Here is a 26,242-nt window from a genome sequence, read left to right as displayed (position 1 = left end):
TGCTTAGTTTTTAATTCCAGACTCTTTAAAATAAAAAAATGTTTGTTACTGCAAAGAATTCATTATAAACGTGTGACTTGCAACCCACAATGCTGCGGCTCTTCTTGTGTTTCTTCTAAAGGTTTGTGGGAGCTGTTATTGGTGAAATCTGAATTTCTTGTTCAGACACATTCTCATTGGTGAATTCTTTTGCATCTGAATTGAAATTTGTGTTGGCAGCTTTCTCATTGGTGAATTCTAAATTAAAATTTCTGTTCAGAAGCATAATTATTGGTTATTTTGTTTGCATCTGTATTGAAATTTGTGGTCGCAGAATTCTCGTTGGTGAATTCTGAATTAAAATTTGCAAGCATTCTCATTGGTTAATTCTTTAGCATCTATATGTAAATTTTTGGTCAGCAGCATGGTTGCCAAGGACCAAACAGGATACTCAGTGCCTATTTCCCCCCCATACCAAAAATAAATACAGACACACATTTGGGAGAAAAAATACCACAGTTTGCTTTATTAAAAAGCCAATAAGTTTACACAATATGCCAACTGTTGTTAAAAGGAGCAAAAGGCAGGAGAACATAACTAAAAGCAGGAGTCATAAGCCACCTGGAGTTTCACTGAAGCCATAGGCTACTGGCGGCCCAGTAACCAAACCAGATTGTGGATCCACCATATAAAGACCTGGACATTTTCAAAAAACCCAAATAAAGCTGTGCCTATAAAATCAAGCCTTTAATACAGGAATATAGAAGAAATGAAATACAAGATACAAATAGAACAAAAGGTGGGTGGACGGGAGTTGCAACTATTGGACCTCCCAGGAGGTAAACAGGTTCAAATCAGTCTGTACTGCACATACCCTTTAGCTTACAACAGCCAATCAGGACATGCCATGTAACCCAACCTAGACTGCAGGATCCCCATTGGTCCAATGGCCATGGCCCACCAGCAGCTCATTGCAGCTGCTATTGAGCTATCTTTCTTATTGGTGAATTCTTTTGTGTCTGAATTTAAATTTTTTTGCTCAGCAGCATTCTCATTGGTTAATTTTTTAGCATCTATATTTACATTTTTAGTCCGCTGCATTCTTATTGTTACATTCTGAATTTGTTTTTTTCAGACACATTCTCATTGGTGAATTTTCTTTTGCATTTGAATTAGAATCGGTGACATAATATTTTACATATAACATGGCCATGGTAATAAATGAACTACATGAGCATCTTTTATTGTCATTCTGTGACATAACTTACTCCATCATACATCTTAGAAGATTTTTTTTTCTGTTTTGCTATTTTTGCTACTTACCTTGAAGTCTGCAGATTCCATCTGAGTAACCTAATTCATTCTGGAAATGTAAATGGCCGCTTCTAACAATCTGCAAGGGGGTGCTAGAAAAAAGCTCTTTATAACAAAAGCTTCATATGATTTCTGCCAGATACTGTTACAGGACTCAGAGAAGTTAAAAAATGACAATCATGTTAATTAATAACCTCACATATAAATTTTATATATATATATATATATATATATATATATATATATATATATATATATATATATATATATATATATATATACACAGAATATACACACACACTGACAGACAGTAACAGACAGTTCTAGAGTTTATTAAATGGGTTGAGTGATATTCTGAGACAATTTGGAACTGGATTTCATTTTTAATTATTTGTGGGTCTTGGGTTATTTAGCAGATTTCTGGTTTGCATTTTTAGCAATCAGTTGCTAGGCTCCAAAGTACCCTAGCAACCATGCATTGCTTTGAATAATAGACTGGAATATGAATAGGAAAAGTTGCTTGCATGATTATTATGGCAAACACCAGAAATGAGGCCGAAATCATTACACACAAAGAAATCCATTTCAAGGTTCTCATATATTTTCATATCTTTTCTGACCCATAATTGAACTTGCTTTATAGCAGGAATTTCACACTCAGACTAATAGTCAGTATCCCATATAACAAAGCAGCAACATTTATTTAATGGAACAGAATACCATCTTCTTCAGTAAATTAGGCTTGTGCTGAACATACTTTCTGCCAATTGTATTAATCACAAAAAATCAGAAATCATGTACAATCTGAATGGCTTTGCATATTTATTCAGTTAGTAGAAGTGACAATATATATATATGTTCAGTATGTTTGGCCAAATGATATCAAGCCTGCCACCACGTCAAGGTAGACTCTCTGAGCAGGACCCTAACCTACTCTATCCTAATTATTAGATCAAATTCTATTTAACTCTGTCAGTTCTACACTGACCTGCACAAACGAATCCCCAAACAATTAAATATTAGAGGAAGGCAAAAAAAAAACCCATCTGTGTCCAACATGGATCAGATTGGGAAAAAAAATCCTTCCCCACTCAGGGACTAATCCTCACAGGATAGTCCCAGGTTTAATACTCTCTATCTATCCTATCTATTTATCTGTCTATGTGTCTGTCCATCAGTCTGTCAGTCTGTCTCTCTGTCCATCCTTACGTCTGTCTGTCTATACTATTTTTATGCTGTTTATCCTATACTGCCCTTACATTTTATCATTTTAGTACCTCTGTTGTTAGTGATGTGACTTGTGCTTTAATGCCTCCTATGTCCTGCCATCTTATTCATTTTATAAATCTTTCCTCCCATTTTGATTTATCACCACAGATGTTAAGGTTGAAAAAGTTCAACCCTTCCCTCGTACAAGTATAAACAGTGGAAGGCAAAAGCCATCTACATCCAATATGGCTCAGATGGGGAAAAATCCTTCCTGGCTCCAATATGGCAACTGGTATTGCCCATAGTTAGAACATATAGAAAACCTATTTTCAGTCTGGCACCATATCCCCTTGTCATCTGTTTTATGTGACAGTGTCTGTTGATATTGCCTGCAACTATCCTTTACAATTAGAATCTGATTGTACTCATGTTATTAAGTGAGAGCCCTTTAGTTATATCCCTTGGCCAAACATATCAGATGTACCTGAAGGAAATTGAGTTGGATCCAAGGAGAGGAGAGATGTAGAACCTGTTATGGACTAAAAGAAAGCAGGGGTTGGTCAATGTTGTGTCCTGAAATATTGAAGTTAAAGGAGAACCAAATCCATGCTAATAAAAACCCCTACCCCCTACCTTACATAGACCCCCCTGCTCCCCACCAGCCAAGGTGGCACCTTTGGTAAATGCCCCTAACTCTTTACTTACCCCTCGGTGCAGATTCAGGGCATCAGAGTTCACAGGTGCCATCTTCTTCTCTTCGATAATCTTCGGGAATAGAGCGGCATAACGGCGCATGCGCAGTTGGAGCAATCTTCTGTTCAGCGACAACTGCGCATGCGCCGAAGTCACGGAAATTGCTGAATTGCCGGAAAAAGACCCAAAGATTACTGAAGAGAATAAGATGGCACCCAAGAACTCTGATCTCCTAAATCTGCACCGAGGGGTAAGTAAAGAGTTAGGGGAATTTACCAAAGGTGCCACCTAGGCTGGGGGGGCAGGGAGGGGGGTCTATGTAGGGTAGGGGTAGGTGTTTTTATTAGCAAGGGTTTGGTTCTCCTTTAATTGTGACAGTGGGGTGTATGAGATTGGTGGCTGAAGGTGAGGGCCACACTGGATCTAGGGGTAGGCAGAAGCAAGTGCCTCAGGTGCAACAGTTGGATGTGAGACTGAACAGGGAGCAGATTACTTGCAGAGAGAACTGCCAGCAAGTGGTGAGAGTTGTAGCAGCGGAAAGTGAGCAGCAGCGGTGCACACTGTGAGGAGGGTTAAGGTTATATGATTTTAGCAACTGCCATCCGTCTGTGTGCCTTCAGTGGCAAACACTTGGCCCAACTCTGGGGCTAAAGATGGGGGTTGATCTAGAGGGTCACTGGTGAAGAACAAAGATGGTGGCTGATAGAGAAACCAGAGATGGGAACCAATAGGGCAACAGATAAGGGCCAATGGTTTAGGCCAAAAACAGAGGCCAATTATGAGCCACAGATCAAGGTATAGTGATAAAGGCCAAATATGATGGCCAAGTGGTGAGGGCCAGAAATAGAGGCTGTTGGTGAAGGCAAGAGATAGGGACAGTCATAAGTGCTAAAGATGGCGGCAGATGAAGGAGCTGATTATCTGCTGAGAGCACTCAGGATTGCCAGCAAGTGGGGAGTGGCAGCAGGGAGGCATAAACAGAGGCGATGCACAAAGAGCAGGGGGAGGGGGGGTTGGTTTTAAGACTTTAAGAAATGTAATCAAACTCAACCAAACTCTGGGCTTAAAAATAGGGCAAAGAAATGGAGACTGGTGGTAAGAGTCAGAGATGGACAAGGGCCAAAGATGGAGGCATGGTGATAAGGACCAGACCTAGGTCTAATAGACAGGGCCAAAGATGGGTGCCGATGGAGAAAACCAGAGATGTGGGCAATCATAGGGAACGATGTTATGGACATGAAATGGAGGTCAATGATAAGGGCCAAAAGATGATGGGCGAGGTAGAGCCAATGATTGCAGTTGGCTCTAAGAGCTAAACATGGCTGTCTGTGGAAATGTACCCATACGAAGCCGTGACAGGTGGTCCTCGGTGCCGGATTTTTCAGATGCTCAGAGATGTTTTAATCTTCACTGTTCTTCAATGGAGACTGGATAGAATAAAATGACAGGTTAAGTGATGTTAATGGTTGGTAAATTGTTGGTAAATATAGAAACCTGACTTTCTTGAAGTGGTTCATCTCTTCCAACTGTAATTCAGAAATGATAAATCCAGTATTTTCGCATTTGAAGAATCGCTGCCCCCCTCTTCCATGAGCATCATTGGTGGCTCGAAATACTTCATGTCTTGTGTTGTTAACTGTAGTAAATAAAACATACATTTATACGTTATTATTAAATGCACATTTTTATATTAAAGATTAGTTTAAAGTGTGTTTCACACATTAGATTCAATTCACATGACTTCATATTGCTGAGTATTTAAACACTGAAATATCATATATACATATTATTGCCAAATGGATTTCATTAGATACAAATCCATTATTATATATTTTTGGTTTCGAAAAGTTTTGAGGAACGAGTAATATTTTGGCACAAGACCCCTTGTAGCCCAGTTGCCACACACATATATATATATATATATATATATATATATATATATATATATATATATATATATATATATATATATATATATATATATATATATATATTTAATACAAATTGGGGAGTTGTTGGTATTTATCTCTTGCTAGCAATTTTCAATTTATTGGGTTCAATTTTGACAATTATTTATATATGGAGCCAATTAATTAGGGGAATAATATTCTTATTTTTAACTCCAAAAATGTTTCAATATTTTCTGAAAAAGATTCACAGCAAAATATACTAATACCTTAACCAAGATTACTTTTACACAGTACATGCATTGTCTTTGCATATTGCAGTCAGGTACTTACTTCTGCAGGACAGAGAGGTGGTGGTATTTCCTGGCGTTCCAGCTGCTTCCAGTTGATGGAATAAAAAACTGGGTGTGCTCGGATGTTCCTAATAAAGCGATGACGCTTCTCTGGGTCCTTCTCTAGGAGCTAAAGAAAAACAATATTTATATAGTCACTCATTTCTAAGTTACTGAAGTGAAGCTCTGTACTTGCTATTATTTTTTTTGTCCAATGCACAGGACCTCAGTGCACCCACGGGCCCCAATGCGCATGCGCAGGAAGTGCAATATAGTGTACTTAGAAGGAAGTGATGTCATATGCATGCAAGTTATGTCACTTTCCACCATGCATGGGCTCTGCAGCCCTCTTGGTTTCCCCCTCCTTTGCTACCAGACAGTGTCAGACTGGCCCACCGGGATACCAGGAAAACTCCCGGTGGACCCAGGTGTCAGTGGGCCCTCATGCTGCTAAACATTTGGCCTATTTCATGGCCATTCCCTATTTCTATGAGAACAATGAGGCTAAATAGATGGAATAATTGATTATAGTACAAACAGATGGTTGATTGAGGAGATGAGAAGAATATTAGTACTGAGAGTGGGCCCCTGGTCTAAGGTTTTTGGGTGGGCCTCTGGTGTCCCAGTCCAACACTGCTACCAGACTTCATAAGCAAGTCTGGAGGCAGCGGGGAAACTTTAAAAATGTTTCTTTTTACCATATATGGACCCAAGGTTTGCCCCCCTTAAAGCTGCTGCTTTAGGCACAGGCCCATGGATGCTTAAATATAAATATGGCCCTGCCAGTAGTATCCCCTCATCATAATGAGCCAGTCAGTGTGCAGGGGATCCCACAGCCATTATTGTCAGGTTTAGAGCTGCTACTAGAACAATAGGAGCGCCATTATGTACCTGGAAATAGATGTATTATAGCAGCACTAGAAACATACTCTTGTTTTTGTACCCACCTTGTGCAGAAGATCTTTCATTTCAGCACTAAGACATTTCGGGAAAAGGGGCTCATCACGGATAACTGATGAAATGTACGTTTTGTTGTTGCCGTCCTCAAAGAAAGGTGTCATGCCGGTGGCCATTTTACAGATGACAATTCCTAACGACCACCAGTCTGCTCCGGCATCGTAGCTCCTCAGTTGTAATACCTTGGGTAGACAGAGCAGACTATTTTTCACCACACTCTTAAGAATGTTCTGGATTATTACTGCTAAAACCTTATATGGGTAATTAACTAAACCTTTATACAATGATTCTGTAACTCATCACATGACCATTTCTACTGTAAAACTAAAGAACATGCTACAAACTCTAAATACCAAGCAGTTGCAGCGATGATGAAATGAATGTAAAATAGCAAAGAGAACAGATTCTCTAATTCATCTGAGCTATATAATTTTATTCAGAGCAACTCACCTCTGGGGCCATGTATTTCAATGTTCCAGCCTTGCCTTTAACTTTCCTCTGGCCAAACATTCCCTCTACAGCCAAACCAAAGTCGAAGATCTTTATGTGTCCCTCGCCGGTCAACAGGATGTTATCCAGTTTGATGTCCCTGCAAGGAAGAGATTAAGTTTTAGGAAATTCTAATGGGGTTGGAAAGAACAAACACTGGGGGGTAGAAGATGATCCCCATCCTTGAAGCCTATTAACTCCTGACTATAAAACATGAGTGACCCACATTATAACACCTCTTTCAGGAATGCTAAAGATGAATCCAAAAATTGTAGAGCAGAGAAAGCAGGATACAAATTCCCTTTTAATGGTATGGAGGAGTTATAGTTTTGTTCTTATATAGAAGAGATGGATATGGATATATATAGTGAATGTTAACAGGAAATATTGCTGATGCCCAGTGGATAGGTTAATATATGCCCAGATACAGATTGTAAGCTCTAACAGCAGAATCCTTATTACCACCTTTATTGGTCAATATTTGTATTTTTATTATACAGTGTTGTGACTATGCTATGAATATATATAATAATAATAATAATAATAGTAGTATCACACATGATTGATTATATCTGGGGTTTAAACTTCTTGGCCCATTCTTTCTAAAATAAATACAACACTGACTAATTTTTCTCTAATTGTGTCTACTGCCAGTCTATAAGGCCCCCAAAGTTGAACCTGTAGAAGAAGAAATAAATGTTACAGAAAAATAATAGCAGCGTATTGGATACATTTTACTTACCGATGGACAATCCCGTTGGCGTGGAGGAACTGCAGGCCGCATATGATCTCTGCTGCGTAGAATCTTTGCAAATTGAAAAATTAAACAAAAGTCAGCCAGTTGGCATTCTCACACTGAATAAATAAATTTCCTTATATACTTTTTGTAACATTCTTTCTTCACCACCATAAGTGTGCTTACACTGTACTATAATATCCAGTACTCTAGTTACTGACCAGTGGGTCTCAGTAGCAGCATTGACCAAGAATAGCCCCATGTGAGCTTCTATTGGTCAGACTCATAATAAAATATAATTATAAAAGTGTGACGAGTGAAAGGTTCAGGTGTGCTGGCATGTTTCTTCCAAGCATAAAAACCCAAAAATGTGTTTTGCAGGGATCAGCATGTATTTCAACAGACAAATAATCACTAGTTAGGGTCCTAATGCAATTTATTAGGGGTCATTTTCAATGCCCTATGCAGTGCAAAATGCAAAAAATGGAAACATGGTCTTAAATCAACTTATAAGAAGGAACCACAGGAGAAAGGAAACGTTTTTTGCTATGTTGGCACATATCTTTAAGCAAAAACAATCCTAATCTTTCTGTATGAAACTATAGATAATTATGAAATCTCTCTCATGTACCATCGTCCCCACATTCCTGTACATACAGTGAGTCACTTACATAATATCGTCCGTCTTCAGTTTCCCTGTGCCCTTAATGAATTTCTTCAAGCTGTTTCCACTGGCATACTCCATCACAATGCATGCAGTCAGCTGGTTACAGAGACAAAGAGGAAGAAAGTGAAACACAGATCAGTTGGACAAACCATGGGGTTATTTTTTTTTGCACAATTTTCTTGGCGCTGTTCTTTACCTTTGTTTGGAAAGCTGCATGCGCGTGACAGAGGAATGGGCATCCAGAAGCCATCCTCATTAGTCGCACCTCCTTGACAATAGATCTTTCATCCTCGGCTTTGTCTATCACCTTCATGGCTACCGGTTTTCTCCTGTTGGAACAAGTTGCCAACATTACCTGGCAAAGGAAAAAGAAAAGATAAATGATCAGAGGGTCCCTTCTTGGGACACAGCAACTAAATGATTCTGGGACGACTAATATGTTTGCTTCTGTGGCAATGTAAATTCCAATCTGTTATATTGTAGGCTGCAAAACCAACACCTTGTAACTTAATGGCAAATATAACTACTACTATCAGGCCTGGAACTCGTGGTAGGCAACAGAAGGGTGCGATAATGTGGGGGGGGGGGCGCTGGACAGGTACCTTTAAAATACTCTTTTGCCTACCACTAGGCCAGGTTCCCCTGCTTCCACTGGCACTCTCTTCTCTTGTCACCACACCCCCAGGGAGGCCGGCCAAGGTCAACTTGGCCCACCCGACTACTATTATGGCAAGTAAAGTCTGTTAGGATTGGCCATATTATTAGGGCCATTTTAAATAAACTGGGTGAGCGAATATTGGATTGAATGTTTAGAGTGAAGATGTACAGACTTATGGGTTTAACATTTGCTAGAAACTCACTCTTCTATTGCTCAAGACATTTCAAAGTAGTTAATAAGCATTCAACTTTAAAGGGGTGGTTCATCTTTTAAGTATGTTATAGAATGGCCGATTCTAAGCAATTGAATTATTTATTTTTTATAGTTTTTTATAGATTTATTTTATAAATTTAACCTATTGCAAAATATCAGAATATCACTTTCTACATCATACTAAAAGTAAACACAAAGGGGCAAATTCACTAACATCCAAAGTTGCGCCAGTAACAGCTTCGCCACACTTCGCTTGTCATATTTTCGCCAGCACTACGCAAATTCACTAAAATGCGAAGTTGTGCTCAGGGAGGCGAATGGTAGCGAAGTTGCGCTACCATTACTTCATCAGGCAAAGCAAAGTTACGCTATCGATGTCTAATTTGCATACGGCGCAAAGTTAAAATATAATGGACGTATATGCTGCAGCAACTACATTACACTACACAAGCCCATTAAACCTAAAAAAATAAAATAAATAAATATTGCCCACTCTATCGTTGAATTGCCATGTGTTAGCAAATGTAGGGGGAAGGAGGGTACCCCCAAAAAAATGTACGCTATTTTTTATACAATCACCCTTAAAAAAGTAAAAGACACCAGCGTTTTTTGGGACTTCGAAAAAATTTCAACTATTTTTTGACAAACTCCTATCTTTTGTATTAAACTTCGCCTGGTCTGACCTGGCAAAGTAAATTCTGGCACAAGAGGTAACGTTCAGTAAAATGCGCAAGTTACATCCCTTCGCCATAGCGCAACTTCACCTGGCGTAAGGGTGTGAAGTAGCGCTGGAGTAGCTCCACTTCGCTAGCGAATTTACACCAGCACCCATTAGTAAATTGGCGAAGTAACGTAATGACGTCACATTGGCGAATTTGCCCCAAAGTGACCAACCCCTTTTAAAATTGTCCCCTTCCTGCCTTTAGCCCACACAACTTCGAAATAATTGGATTAGGGTATCTTTTCTAGCAGCCGAATAATTCTGTCAGGACTGACGGGCTTGAAAGGTCATTAATAAATTGAGAATTAGTGAGACAAAAGGAAGAGAAAATCTTTGACAGAGTCCTTTTATAAAGACTCAAGTACAAGTACAATGTGCAGTTTTGCAAGAGAGGCCTGAGAGTAGCGGCTTGAACCAGTGCACTGATGTGCCAATGTTAAAGAGTGTGTATAGGCACAGGTATTATTACTAATAGTGCTAAAGGGCACACAAAGTACATGGTTTTTCATTTGGGTTTAAATGTGAGCCTATAGCCTTTACATTTAGCTTGTACAAATCAATATAGAATCATGCATTGATTCTCATGTTTACCTCTAAATTCAATTGCAGATAAAAACAGATAACCTTTTTGGGAATGCAATCACTTACCGTGCCAAAACCGCCCTGACCCAGCACTGCATGGATACTGTAGCTAGTGATCCTTAGTGGAAGGGGCCTTTTCTCTTCAAGGCAAGGTCTTTTTTGGATGTTTCCTCCTTCTGGAAAAAAAGAAATTGCAAATAGACATCAGTTGTCAGCTTGTGCTATTGTAGGTACCTTCATAAAGTGAACAGCAGAGGATACACCCAGCGTTGCCTGGGAAACGTGATGGTACATTTCTAGAATGATAGTTTTTTTATTTAAAAAAAAGCACTCTGCACTGCAAAACATGTGTTGATACAGGTTTGATACAATGCCCTGTAGCATAAGTCTCCAGTATTTTAGAATGGTGCAATCTCATTGATCATATAGTCATGGGTTTGTTGTAAACAGATAACAGATTAAAGCTTAGAACCATTAAAAAACTGTAAATGTTTTTTTCCCATTGCCACCGTGTGTGCTACAGTACTGATTGATCAGATGGGCAGATATGTGATTTTGGAGAAGAAAGATGCCAGACTAAAGCTCAGCACTTTTGAACCCCCCCCCCAGGTATTTATTTTGTCCTTTGTCACGGTGAACTGCTGTGTACTTTATTTGTAAAGTGGTGTTAAGGAGCTGCAGCGCTGTACAATGCATAAAAGTGCAATATATAAAAGTACACACAGGGAGGACAAGTCACATCATAGATACAATACATATGCATAGTACACAGAGCTTATATAAGGACATTGAGCTTAAGTGCTATGTGTTAAGAGATAGGGATGTCGCGGACTGTTCGCCCGCGAACTAATTCGCGCGAACATCGGGTGTTCGCGTCCGCCGAATGTTCGCGAACGTCGCGCGACGTTCGCCAATTTGGGTTCGCCTTAGCTGGCGCTTATTTTTGCCCTCTCACCCCAGACCAGCAGATACATGGCAGCCAATCAGGAAGCTCTCCCTCCTGGACCACCCCCACACCCCCTGGACCACTCCCCTTCCATATATAAACTGAAGCCCTGCAGCGTTTTTTCATTCTGCCTGTGTGTGCTTGGAAGAGCTAGTGTAGGGAGAGAGCTGTTAGTGATTTGAGGGACAGTTGATAGTAACTTTGCTGGCTAGTAATCTACTTGATACTGCTCTGTATTGTAGGGACAGAACTCTGCAGGGATTTGAGGGACATTTTAGGTTAGGTAGCTTTGCTGGCTAGTAATCTACCTTCTACTGTAGTGCTCTGTATGTAGCTGCTGTGGGCACTGCTGCTGATCTCTCATCTGCTGACTGCTGCCTGTAACCCAAAAGTCCTTGTAAGGACTGCTTTTATTTTCTTTTTTGTTTTTTTACTTTGCTACTATAAGAGCCCAGTGCTATTAGTCTAGCTGTGTTGGGGAGTGGGACTGGTGTGCTGCTCCTAGTAGTTCAGCACCAACCAGAGTAATTTTTTTTTTTAATATACATATACATATTTTTTTATTTTACTTATCTTACTGTTCTTTAACGTGTCCAGTGCTGTTTGCTGTTCTTCATAGTAGTGCACCAATAGTAGTGCACTTGCAGGCATTATTTGCCCAGTGTGTTCTTCAAACAACTGCCACCTAGCTGTGTGAGCTTGTTCACATTCTGTCTAAATATCAATAATAATACCGTCTCCAGAAACACCACCTGAGTGACGTTTTTCAAGCAGCAATAATATATTCCGTATCCACTACTGTATACGTTGCCCTTGCAGGCATTGTTTGCCCAGTCTTTAACCAAGTGCCACCTAGCTGTGTGAGCTTTTTCACATTCCGTGTCCAGAAACATCACCTGAGTGACGTAGTGTGATTTCTGCCCTTTACAGCACAAAACGCAGCGCTGTGTCAACAATGTATTTTTCAGAAACATTTTTGCCCTTGATCCCCCTCTGACATGCCACTGTCCAGGTCGTTGCACCCTTTAAACAACTTTAAAATCATTTTTCTGGCCAGAAATGTCTTTTCTAGCTTTTAAAATTCGCCTTCCCATTGAAGTCTATGGGGTTCGCGACGTTCGCGAACCGTTCGCATTTTTGCCCGGAAGTTCGCGAACATGTTCGCGAACATTTTTTCCGACGTTCGCTACATCCCTATTAAGAGACAAAGTAGGAAGGAGGTCCCTGTCCTATAGAACTTTAAGTCTAAGTAATTGCAGTTCTATGATACTAATGATGGCACCATCTGATTGGAAATTTGGCAGGTGTGTGGTTTTGAAGGTAATTGGATGGCAGTATTAAACTCAACATTCTTGGAACCCCCAATGTACATGTTTTGCTGTATGTCACTATCCCCCAAATGTAATTAAAGACACTAAGTTTTCCCAGGAGCAGTAACTCATAGCAACTATTAAGATGTTTGCTTTTAAACAGGTGTCTGGTAAATGCTATTTGCTGGTTGCTATGGGGTTTCTGTTCCTGGGCAAATAGTGCATTTTTTTACTTAACCCCCTATGTACCCTAAGAATCTGATTTGCCAGATAGAATGTAGGACTCTTGTGGGCAGGACTGAAGCTTTGTATATAAGTGGTGATTGCTAACCCTTTCTTTGATGTCAGAACTTTTGCTAAAAAGTTGTATTGTATTTTTTGCCAAAACAGTGATAGGTGGCAACATGAAATAATACATCAGAAGGAGCCCACGATGTACAGGGTCAATGTATGAAGGGGCCTAATTTTTTTTAAAGCAAAATTACCTGTTCGCATGCTCATAGATTGGGGGGTAGTCCTTAGAAGTTTAGTTGCATTTTATATTACAAGGGACAGGTCTCGGGAGGTAGTGGGCACACAGAGTGCCTCAATTTGCCTAAAAAATAAATCAGTGATGGCACAGTGGAATGTATGGCCATCAGATTGCCCCTCTCTCCTTCAATGAGGAAAACCTTGTCCGGCAGTGATTAGCAACTTACAAATCCGCTGCAGGCAGACACAGCTACACTTGTCCGTTATTTCTGTAAGACACTGGCACCTGCAGACATTTTGCACAAATTGCCTACATGACAAAAATTAGATGTGTCTCTTTTCCTTATCTTTACCCCATGTTATGTGCACAGTATGTGCAGAGTGTATACATTCTGTGACCACAGAAAAACCAAATCTCCGCTGTCATTTTTCCCTTTAGAATAAGTGCCTGGGAGCCTGACTGGAGTACAAAAATGGCTGCCAATGACATCATCATTCCTCCCCTCCTCTCTATATAAGCTGATACTGAGACACAGATATACTTGTCCGTTATTTCCGATAGACAGCATCTGCAGACATTTTGCATGAATTGCCTACATGACAAATATTAGCTATGTCTCTTCTCCTTATCCTTACTCCCAGGTTTTATATGGGTTGGTAATGAGCAAGGGAATTCTGGGGAATTACATCTATTTGCAAGCAATACACATATCTGTTATATGCACAGTATGTGCAGAGTCTATACATTCTATACATTGCCTGACCACAGACAAATCAAATTTCCACTGCCATTTTTCCCTTCAGAGTAACAAATATGGCTGCCAATGACATCAACATCTCTCTCTTCCAGATCTCTCATCTGGAAGATTAGCAAATGCACTCGCACACCCTAGCCTTGGATAGAAGATAGCCCCTGGTGCACAGCAATTTGTATGCTGCTATTCATTGAATAAAATAGCAAGGGCTTACCCTGCTAGTACTACCTGTGTGCCAGTGAATTTCCTTTTAATATGTATAAACATCCCTCTTGGCAGCCGCTGGCACAGGTACATATTTGGGGGCAGTATGATGGATTGTTGGCTCCTGCTGGCACAAGTACATATTTGGGGGCAATATTGTCGAATTTTTGGCGGCTGCTGGCTTTTCCAGAAAAGGTGGCAGCACTTATTGGGGGGAATATGCGGGATTGGCTGCTGCTGCTGCTGGCTCAGGTAAATGGGGCAATATGGTGGCTGTTGGCACAGATACACAGAAGTTTAAGGCAATATTATGGATATTTTAATGCTGCTTGCACAAGTAAATATTTGGAGGCAATATTGTGGATATTTTGGTTCCTGCTTGCACAAGTACATATTTAGGTGCAATACTGTGGATTTTTTGGCTGTTGCTGGTACAGGTACAGATAGGGTTGCCACCTGGCCGGTAAAAATGGTAGCTGATCCCGATGTTATTAATAGAGAAAAAAGGTCATCCCAAGGTTCTGAGAGGTAAAATGTATCGTCTTCATTCACAGGCATTCACCGGAGTTTCAGTCACTTCTACATTCAGGCATTTCTACCCCATTCCGATAGAAGATTCTAAACTGATCCCTGAGAGACGTTTTAGTAAAAAGTGCTCTTCCATCGGCTGACTTTTACTCCCACTCGCAGAGAGAGAACCGAGAGGCACGGCCCGGCCTACAGCAATCCGGACAGATTTTATCACATTAGTCAAGCAAAATGAACTTTAATTACACTATATAAATTATTTGAATCTTGCTTCCTTCAGTCTGGGATTTCAAAATTATAGCAAGCAGGCAGGAGCCATTTTGTGGACACTGTTATTAAGACAAGCCTTGTATCATCTCAGAATCTTGTTTGTGCACCAGAATAGGGGACCCGATGTCCATCCCGATGTCCTGGTTACACAATTAAATGGTAAAGAGAATGGGGGAATGTGGGGAGAGCAGTGACATCTAGGAAGTGCTGAATGGAAAGTGAAAGTAATTGTCTGCCACGCCTATATGCCACTGGCATAGAGGAGTGGCAGACAATATTTGATTGACAGCTGAGATTTTTAAATGAGCTTACAACAGCTATGAATGCTTTAATAAAAAATAGAAATTGGACTTCATGTTTAGTTTGAAAAGGACTTTTATTATACAGATTTTTGTGTCTGGGTGACAGGTCCACTTTAAAGGGTTCATTGACCTAACAATGGATAAAAGTGCAAAGACAAGGCAAGCTGCCTCAGAAGGTCTGAAGACTGGGCTGTCATCCAAGATACTTTATGATTTTATTATGGAACGAAGAATGACTCTAACAGATAGCATTGAGCGCTGCCTGAAAAAAGGAAAAAGTGAAGAGCAGCAGGTAGCAGCAGCCCTTGCTTGCCTTCTTTGTTGTCAGCTCAGATCAGGAATTGAAAGCGAGGAAGTTTTCGGAACCGTTGCTCCAGTTGTAAAAAGCATTGTTTGTGATAGGAGTGCAAACACACAAGCACGGCAAGCTTGTGCTACATATCTTGGACTCTGTTGCTTCATTGCTACTGATGATGTTTAGGATGTATACACCACAATGGAGTGCATGGAGAATCTGTTTACAAAGCAGTATCATTCAGAGAGTGCGGCTGATAACTGTTCAGCACTTCACATCCAGGCTCTTCAATCATGGGCCCTTTTGCTGACCATCTGCCATAATAGTGAAGTGAAGAAGAAACTTGACATACATCTCTGTGAGCTTCCACAGCTGCTCTCTTGCGGTGATGTCAATATGCGAATTGCTGCTGGGGAGACTCTGGCCCTCTTGTTTGAGCTGGCACGTGAAGCTGATGCAGATTTTTACTATGACGATTTGGAACCCTTGATGCAAACATTAAAATCTTTGACTACAGACTGCAATAAACACAGAGCAAAGACAGACAGAAGAAAGCAGAGATCTGTATTTCGAGATCTCCTTAGAGCAATAGAGGAAGGAGACTTTCAGCCAGAAATGATCCGATTTGGAAGGGAGCGCATTCATATAGACAGCTGGGTTAAGCGGCTTACATATGGTACCGTTAAGGAACTTTATGGATCTGGAATGCAGTATCAACTTCTGACAAATGTATTTCTGCGCAGTATATTTGAGCTTGCCCCACCACTACTATACTGCCACTATTAAAGCAATGAAAGTATCACGTGAGGAAAGGCACATGAACAACTTTGCTGCATTCAAAGTGAGAACAAAGGCAAGAAGCAAACTGCTGGCGTTGATGTTGGCGAGTTCTATTAAATGAGTCAGTGGAGCTCCTGCTGCTGAAGTGAATATACTAAATGGATTCTAGTTGCTGGGGAGTGTAGTGGGGGTGACCATAAAATGTAAATGTCATGTTTTGGGTGCTTTCAGTTGCTCACTAGCAGGCAATTTGCAGTTCTGCAAGCTATATGTATATGGTATCAAAGCATTACACTTTATTAATATAAAATAAATTTAATGTCTCATGACATGCACAGAATTACGCCCATTCACTTTACCTGATATTAGTGTGCTTATTTGCCTTTAATGAATGTAATTCATTGCAAACTCAAAAAAAAAAAAAAAAATAGGGAAAAAAGCTAAATATATAGGAAGTCCGGTATTTTTTTCCAGAAAAGGTGGCAACCCTAGGTACAGATTGGGGGTAACAATATGATGGATGTTTTATGCTGGCACAGGTACAAATGGGGGTAATATGATTGGTGCTGGCACAGGTACATGGGGCAACATGAATGGTAAGGTCGGAAATGGTAATGCATGACCGGGGGGGGCACTGATTGATGCCCTTGCCTAGGGTGCCAAAATACCTTGGCCTGGCCCTGCTGCATACTGTCTGTAAGCTGTGGAGAAGTTGTTACTATTTGTAACATCAGTGTTTAGTCCCTCCTTCCCTGCCAGGATTTCAAATGATGCAGAAAGAGAAGAACTAGAAAATGGCATTTATTCACACGTTTTGAAGAAACATGTAACTGTGATAGATATATCAGGGGTTTCTGTGTTATATGGGCCTCTTTATCGTTTTGTTTTGGGACCCTCAGTTCCCCTTTAATTCAACACAGGAACAGACAACTATGATCACATGTTAAACAGGACCTAAACAAGGGCTTCAAGTTCAACAAACTCCGATAAAACGCCACCACTGCACTTATTTCCGCCACGTAGCCAATACGTCATGTCCAAAATTTCCAATAGCCTCTTCTCATTGGTATTTGAGAAGGGTCAACAAATCGAGCATTTCCTGTGTTTATTCCCTTCTTTAGCTACTTCTCTTGCGCTTCTGGGTTAGCGCACCTATAGTGCGATGTGTGTTCGGCGGCCATTTTGGTTCCAGGTAGAGGCGGAAGTGAGAGGCCTGAGCTAATTTTGGACAGAAAAAGCTGTGTGTGTGGGCACAAGGTACTTGGACTTTTTGCATTTCGTTTCCGGGGAAGAGGCGGGAGTGAGAGGCCTGAGATCTAAAGGTGCGTGTGTGTTGCATGTCAGGGGCGCAAGGTACTTGGACTTTTTGCATTTCGGTTCCGGGGAAAAGGGCAGGAGTGAGAGGCCTGAGACCTAAAGGTGCGTGTGTGTTGCGTGTCAGGGGCACAAGGTACTTGGACTTTTTACATTTCGGTTCCGGGGAAGAGGCAGGAATGAGAGGCCTGAGACCTAAAGGTGCGTGTGTGTTGCGTGTCACGGGCACAAGGTACTTGGACTATATGCATTTGTTGCGACCGAGAAACACGTGACCGTGCAGTTCTGAAGACCTATAATTGTTGTTGTGCCGTTTATTATCAGAGTCTTTATCTGGGCAGGGGAATGTAGTGCAGTAACAGCCCAATAGGGGATTCCTGATCAGTATACTCCCTGCACGTGACCTGGGCTGCAGACATCCCACATGGGGCCTGTATTTAAGTTCCTTTCTTTCATTTTCCTTGCTATTTACTTACACTCCTCATTCTTTCACTGCTTTACAGCACAGTTTCGAACTCGAGAGGTTTTTAAGGGGAGCTGCTTCCCTTGTAAAATAGTGTAAAGGGAAAGAAAATGTTGCTTCGGTTTCCTCTAATTAAACGCCTATTTTAAAGTTATGTGTACATGTAACTAAACAGTACAGAATGTTTTCATACTCTCACTCATTAAACGATGTAGCAAAAGCCAGCTGATTAAAGACGTGGAGGAGAATTGATCCTTGCTACATTGTTTCACGAGTCAGAACTGGAGCGCTGAAAGGGATGATCAAGATCCGCTTTCGGTTGAAATTACGAACAATTAACTTTAAAGGAGAAGGAAACCCCCCTAGGCGCAAAAATCCCTCCCCCCTTCCCTGTGTTGCCTCCCCCCTGGCCTACCTGTCCACCCGGGCAATTGCCCCTAACTTATTACCCCTCTGCGCAGGTCCTGTCCACGGAGTTCACAGGCGCCATCTTCTCCCGAGAGGTCTTCTTCCTGGATTAATCGGTATCTTCTGTCGCATGTGCAGTAGGAGCATTTAAAGGTACAAATCTACTGCGCCGAAAGGCACGAATCTGAAAACGTCCTGACTTTCGGAGCATGCGCAGCTGATCCGTAACGGTAAATGCTCTTACTGTGAATGCGCCAAAAACACAGGTCAAAGCAGGAAGAAGACCGCTCGGGATAAGATGGCGCCTGTGAACTCCGTGCACAGGACCTGCGCAGAGGGGCGAGTAACAAGTTTGGGGCATTTGCCCGGGGGGTTAGTGGGGAGGAGGGAGAGGGGGCCAACACAGGGGAGGGGGAGGGATTTTTGCACCTAGGGGGTTTCCTTCTCCTTTAAAAACGCCGGAAAGCTGTTTTGTCTGGAGCACCCTTTAGGGCAGAGACACACGCAGCAATTCGGGGAGATTAGTCGCCCGGTGACAAATCTCCTCTTTTTCAGGGCGACTTATCTCCCCAAACTGCCTTCCCGCTGGCTAGAATGAAAATTGCTGGCGGGGTGGCACCCGGAGCAATTTGTTTTTTGAATTCGCACAAAGTTGCCTCACGAGGAAACTTCGGGCGACTTCGGAAACCGATGCGCTCCGAGTGCCATCCCGCTGGCGATTTTCATTCTAGCCAGGCGACCAATCTCCCCGAATTGCAAAGTGTGTCTCTGCCCTTAAAGGACCAGTAATAGTAATTTTTTTTTTAAAATCATTTATTTTTAACGAAAAAAAAATGCAACACAGTTTAAACTTTTAGTTCGTAAAGCTTTTATTAAGAAATTATTTACAGATTCTCTGCATGCACTCCTCTTCTGAAACGTCGACAGGGCGACGATCCATCATCTGGCGCTCGATTTCTCCTCTCTGGCTATCTCCTATAAAAGGCAGGGAGGAGAAATCGAGCGCCGCATGTTGGATCGTCGCCAATTCAGAAGAGAAGAGAAACGGTAAGTCATTTCTTAATAAAAGCTTTGCGAATTAAAAGTTTAAACTGCATTGGTGTTTTTTTTTTCGTTAAAAATAAACTAATTTAAAAAAAAAAAATTACTGTTACTGGTCCTTTAAGAGTTTTATTGAGCATAGATGTGAAAGTCACCCCATGTGATTGTGTGGTATTGTTTATGTTGGTGGCTGAAAACAAGCTAATTGAGGGGGGAAAAGTGTTCTTTTTCAAAAGGAGCCTGTCCTCTTTCTGGCTCGAGTCTTGTCTCACTTCAACTGCATAGATTTTATATATGGGATCAGAAAAGAAAAACTTGCCATGTCTTTTAGAAGGCATGGGTTAGTATGATAATGTGAGTAATGGATAAAAAGCTTGGTTGAGGCAGAAAAAGTAAAGCACTGAGTTTAAAATATGTAAAAATGTTTCCGTTAATAACAAAGCACTGTTTAAAGGGATACTGTCTTGGGAAAAAAAAAATTTCAAAACACATTAGTTAATAGTGCTGCTCCAGCAGAATTCTCCACTGAAATACATTTCTCTAAAAATTTTTATTTAATTTTTAAATCTGACATGGGGCTAGACATATTGCCAGTTTCCCAGGTGCCCACAGTCATGTGACTCTGATACACTTCAGTCACTCTTTACTGCTGTACTGCAAAGTGTAGTGAAATAATCCCCCTCCCTTTCCCCCCCAGCAGCCTAACAACACAACACTGGGAAGGTAACGAGATGGCAGCTCCCTAATGCAAGATAACAGCTGTCTGGTAGATCTAAGAACAACATTCAATAGTAAAATCCAGGTCCCACTGTGACACGTTGTTACATTGAGTAGGAGATATATCAGCCTGCCAGAAATCAGTTCCATCCTAAAGTGCTGGCTCTTTCTGAAAGCACATGACCAGGCAAAATGACCTGTGATGGCTGCCTACACACCAATATTCCAACTAAAAGAAAATACACTTGCTGGTTCAGGAATTCAATTTTATATGGTAGAGTTAATTAATTTGCAGCATAAACTGTGTAATTTAGAAATAAAAATTGCATCATAAAACTCATGACAGAATCCCTTTAAGCTTAGATAAAAAATATTTTACAACAGGCTAGTTCTGTAATTGTTTTTTTTCCCCCAAAAAACCAAACTCTGTTTACTTTGTAGTCGCACGGTCACAAATAGAAAGTAGTTGAAAAAAGTATTTATTTCTAGTGAGCTATTGGAAAACAACTGAACTGAAAATGTGATGGAAGGTGCACAACCCCTTTACATTGCTTTTAATTTGCTTGTTAGCACTGCTATTTCTATAATTTTTTCCTTACAGTTTGAAACACCATGGCCGATGTGTTTCCATACAGACCACAGGCACCGCCAATGCCTGGCCCCCCAAGTGCAACACCAAACTATATGTCTGAAGAGAAGTTGCAAGAAAAAGGTGAGACCTTGTTCAGCATTTGGTTTTTACAACAAAGTCCTGGCATACTTGGCTTCATGTTTTATAGCTAGAATCTGTAATTATAAATGCACTCAGCAGAATAGATATGTTGAAAAAATCGGAACCTCGCTGTTCAAAGCTTGAAAGTCATATGAGGTTACGTTTGGCCGAGTGTTTTGAATTTGGTGATCAAGGTGTTTTCCAGTTTTGCTAAAAATGTGTTGAATAATCTTAATAGTAATCAAATGTAGGGCTTACGACATTAATAATGTGCTAATGACTGACTGCAGTGCAGCATATCAGATAACTGACTGCAGTGCAGCATATCAGATAAAACACAATCTATTAATTGTTTGAAATCTAAGTTAAAAGCAATCTTTCTGTGCATTTATCAAGAAGTAGCAGATTATTATTAATCACCTTACGTTTATTTGGAAATATTAAAGGAACAGTTCAGTGTGAAAATAAAAACTGGGTAAATAGGCTGTGCAAAATAAAAAAAATGTTTCTAATATAGTTAACCAAAAATGTAATGTATAAAGGCTGGAGTGACTGGATGTGTAATATAATAGAACAGCACACAACTGCCTGCTTTTCAGCTCTATATCTCTGAGCCAGCGACTTGAAGGGGGGCCACATGGGACATATCTGTTCAGTGAGTTTGCAATTCATTCTCTGCATGCAGCTCAGATTCAAAAGCAACAGATCTGACCCATGTGCCCCCCCTCAAGTCTCTGGTTACTGCCTGGTAACCAGGGTAGTGTTCTGGCTATTATATGAGACATCCAGTCACTCCAGCCTTTATACATTACATATTTGCCTAACTAACTATATTAGAAACATTTTTTATTTTGTCTGTCTATTTACCCAGTTTTTATTTTTACACTGAACAATTCCTTTAAGTGAATTTTGTGCAGGGAGATCTATAACTCAGAGGCCTAACTCTTCAATGTAGTCCTAGTAGACCTGCCGAGAATCTGGTATTTTGTATCTCCAAAAATAGTGCAGTTTGGGAAATTACAGTTTGGGATATTTGGTCCTCAGATTGGCACTGCCTCAGTCTATGCCCATAAATGCTTTCTATAAAATTAGGCTCATATATGAATCTGTATTCATGCATAACTTTTACAATCATAAACTTTTAACAGGTCAATGTGGATTATGATGAGACGAGAAAAAAAGAGACAGGCGACACTTCAAGAGGATGCGATTTCCCCCATTTGATGATGAGGAACCTCCACTGGATTATGCTGACAATATCCTTGATGTGGAACCCCTGGAAGCCATCCATCTTGAACTGGACACAGAAGAAGATGCTCCAGTCACTGACTGGTTCTATGATCACCAACCCTTAAGAGACAGCAGAAAGTAATGTTAATTACTTGAACTCTCTTGGTTTTTGTGTCTGTGTGTTATACAGGAGGATTGATACATATACTTTGCCATATTAGTTTCTAAGCCTTGTTTATTGTTAATGCAATACCTTTCATTTCAGGTATGTGAATGGTTCTACTTATCAACGGTGGCAGTTTACTCTTCCAATGATGTCTACACTATATCGATTAGCTAATCAGCTTCTGACCGATCTGGTTGATGATAACTACTTCTACCTGTTTGACTTAAAGGCCTTCTTTACCTCCAAAGCATTAAACATGGCAATTCCTGGAGAGCCAAAATTTTAGCCTCTCGTTCGTGACATTAACCTGCAGTAAGTGATGTTACTCCGATGTCTGTTTTTGTACTTTTTGTGGTATCTGTTTATTGAATTTTTTTTTTTTTTTTTAAGGGATGAAGATTGGAATGAGTTTAATGATATCAACAAGATAATTATCAGACAGCCAATCCGTACAGAATACAAGATTGCTTTTCTGTACCTGTATAACAATCTTCCTCACCATGTACATTTAACCTGGTATGTTCCACCCCCTTAGTTTTTCATGCAGTCCCGGATACACCAAATACACCAACTGACTTTATAATAGAGTAACCCTAATATCTGAGGAGATTGTTCTTACAAATGTATTTATTTATATACCTGTTTCAGGGCTTTCCATTATTAAAGTTTTGTTTTCTGTCAGTTGCTAAGGCCTTGACCAATGAGGTTTCAATATCGATAATAGGAAAGAGTTTATCAACTCAAAGTGCAGTTAGTCTGTGAATACATTACATTTTTGGGTCTTAGAAATGAGTTACTTTACTTTCTGGGAAGACTTGGGGTCTCTTGTTGAAGGAATGTGTTTTTCCTTTCTCTGTATTAACATGTGTTTTCTGAAGTAGGTTAACTTGAGTTTTCATAATCTTGATTTGTAAATGAAGTGTAGGGCAGTGAACAAGCACTTTGATTGTTCTGTAAAGATGTGTTGACACTACCATTTAGTTTTTTACAAAAAGGGAAAAAGAGAAGCTAATTCTTGCTATGCTATGAAGTCTAACTTGTATATATTTTCATTTATAGGTATCTCACCCCAAATGTTGTTTTTATTAAAACTGAGGATCCTGATCTACCAGCTTTCTATTTTGACCCATTGATCAACCCCATGTCACACAGGCACTCTGTAAAGGTGAGAAATTCTATTTTTACATTAATGCACGGACTGGATATTTATTATATATACATATATATTACTTGCTGCTATTGTTTTGCTAATGCATTTTAGGGGTTTTGTAAAGGGTTAAATACTTGGTTACTTTTGCCCTCGACACAGTTGGTGACTGGAGGTTTTGTGTCTGATTCAGCTGGGAGACAGGAGTAGCATAAACAAGGCAAATTAACTGATCATCTACATACAATTAAAACTTTTTTAAAAAATAAAATGGAGTCATTAAAATTATTTGTGTGCTGACAAGCATACCTTTAAGTGCTTATTGGTGATTCCATGTAGTAACATACCAGTAATCATATTCCTTTAATCCTCAGGTACAGGGAGCATTGTCCTGCTGGCCAGCCTGTAAAAGTCCGGGTATCTTACCAGAAATTGCTGAAGTACTATGTGCTGAATGCTCTGAAACACAGGCCTCCAAAAGCTCAAAAGAAAAGGTTAACAAATTAAAGTTACTGTGTCTGTGATTTGAAATGGTTTTCATCTACTTGCTGCTAAATAATTACCGGTACAATTCATTTGTAGGTATCTTTTCCGCTCGTTTAAAGCCACAAAGTTCTTCCAGTCAAAAAAGTTGGATTGGGTGGTAGTAGGGCTGCAAGTTTGTCGCCAAGGCTATAACATGCTGAACCTGCTGATTCACAGAAAGAACCTGAATTATCTTCATCTGGATTAGAATTTCAATTTGAAGCCAGTAAAAACGCTGACCAAAAAGGTACGTCATTTATCTTTGAAGTTTGTGGATTTTGAAATCGATCTTTTACCATTTCAGATATTGTTGACTGTTGCCTTTAAACAGGGCTTTGCATGGGTTTAGACCCTTGACCAATTCTTATTTTACTAACAAATTCTAAACTGTCATTTTGCTCTGTAATATTTCTAAGCACTGAATGAATTGCAGGACTAAAGAATAGGCTGTTTAGTTGCTCTGCTTAGTGGCAAAATGTAGGGGGGGGCACAAAGTATTAACTCTTGTAAATAGTTTTTATACTGTCCAGTAGTTAATGGTTGTGTTTACCTTTCAGAGCACATTTTCCAGTTCAGTTGTTTTCTGTTCAGAAATAGATGCTCACTTTTTTTTTTTTTTTTTTTTTTACTTTTTCCAAAACTGAAGTTTAAAGTTGAATTGTTCCTTTCCTGTCTCTGGTATTGCCTGGAAGCTCAGTAATCCAGGTGCAGATTCTGAACTGTAACAATTTGCTACATTAGATGATACATTTCTCAGAATTAGTAACTATCGATTTAGTGAAACTCAGGGATTCTGCTCAGCATGGCCAAAGATAAGAAATGTATCAACTAATGTAACATTTATACAGTTCAGAATCTGTGACTCCCCCCACCTCCAAAGCTGAGAAATTGAACTTCTTTAATACAGGTATGGTAAGATAAAGAAATGTATCCACTAATGAATTATCATCAGTATTTATTTCTGGTGAACTTTCTGAAAACCTTCCTTCTTCAAGTTCAGTTGTTTCCAGATAGTTCTCCCTAAAAAAACTGTTGGAAGGAGAACAACCTCTTTGAAGGGTTTATATTTAGCCACAGTACTACATGGCTTCTCATTGCAACTACTATCATATCAGCATTATTAATACATTGTTTTTCCGATTTGGGTAAAGTGCTAATGAGCGTTTGTAAATGGAACTTCATGATCCACCATTGAAGGCTTGACCAGCACCCATTCTTGAGATGAGGATACAACCAAACAAACTAGAACGACGTGTAACTTTTATTAATATGGAATAAACTTCATTTTTTACTTTATCGGCTGGCTCCAGGAGTGCGTGTTAATTTGTTTGGTTGTATCCTCACCTCTAGCTACGGGTTCATGGCACAGCACCCGAGCCAACTGCCGTCCTTGCTGATATTATTTTCATTTCATCACATATATTGCATCTTTCTCCTTGGTCTGCTTGGGGGACACAGGGACTATGGGTATAGCTTGCACCACTAGGAGGCAGGACACAACAACAAAGAAACATTAACTAATCCTCCTGCTATACCCCGGCTCCCAGGCGGAGCCAAGCCAGTTTTCGTTGTGTCCTCAGGAGGTTAGGACATATTCTCCCTTCAGGAGTTAGATTTTGTTTTTTATTTTTCTCTTATTTTTGTTTATTTATTTATTATTTCTTCTACACAATGAGGCTGGAATGGGCATCCATACTGCATGCTTTGCCTTCATGTCCCCCTCCAACTGGTTGTCTCCGGTGTCTCATGTGCCCTGGCACTGACCACCCAGGCTCACGCTTCCCCCCCTCTCATAAATGGGTAGGAACTGTCTGGCCGGCAGACTGCGGATTACTGATCTGGCAGGTAAGCACACTTCTGCCTTTCCTACCTGTATCCGCTTCTTATTGTACCCACTAGCAAATAATTTTCCTAGTGTGTGTGATTATTGAAGGAACAGCGTGCTAGGGTAATAACCTTTATTCCTTCCGGTAGCAGAGCTGAGCGCCCCACTATTCAGCAGGCATGGCGATTCCTTTCTGCAGGCGCGCCTCTGGCCTTTCTCCTCTCTGCCGCATAGCGCTATTCTTGCGTTCCATGCAGGGGCGGATCCTTTCGGCTGGCGGTCTCTGCAGTCGCATCAGGGAGGCGCACATTTTGCGTGTCACTCAGGATGGGCGGATCTCCCCTTCGTGCCCTGACTATCTCCCTTTTGCTCACAT

At 40.4% G+C, this 26,242-nt stretch overlaps 1 protein-coding gene and 2 pseudogenes across 1 annotated transcript; 2 read left to right on the top strand and 1 right to left on the bottom strand.

Annotated features, from left to right (window-relative positions):
• Positions 1-6,695: 6,695 nt before the first annotated feature.
• On the bottom strand, positions 6,696-10,792 carry LOC121399638 (protein kinase C delta type-like). Its single transcript, XM_041581181.1, has 5 exons — positions 10,524-10,792; positions 8,480-8,638; positions 8,288-8,379; positions 7,623-7,685; positions 6,696-6,980 (listed from the first exon to the last, which is right to left on the bottom strand). Exons 2-5 carry the CDS (start codon positions 8,633-8,635, stop codon positions 6,824-6,826), a joined length of 468 nt encoding a protein of 155 aa, XP_041437115.1. The 5' UTR covers positions 8,636-8,638; positions 10,524-10,792; the 3' UTR covers positions 6,696-6,823.
• Positions 10,793-15,364: 4,572 nt separating this feature from the next.
• Positions 15,365-16,613, top strand: LOC108708021 (annotated as a pseudogene).
• Positions 16,614-19,512: 2,899 nt separating this feature from the next.
• Positions 19,513-26,242, top strand: part of LOC108707455 — a 33,468-nt pseudogene continuing 26,738 nt past the window's right edge.

This window comes from Xenopus laevis, chromosome 2L (assembly GCF_017654675.1).
Source record: "Xenopus laevis strain J_2021 chromosome 2L, Xenopus_laevis_v10.1, whole genome shotgun sequence".
NCBI lineage: Eukaryota > Metazoa > Chordata > Amphibia > Anura > Pipidae > Xenopus > Xenopus laevis.
The sequence above is the reverse complement of the archived record's forward strand: the minus strand, read 5'-3'. Positions and strand labels throughout refer to the sequence as shown.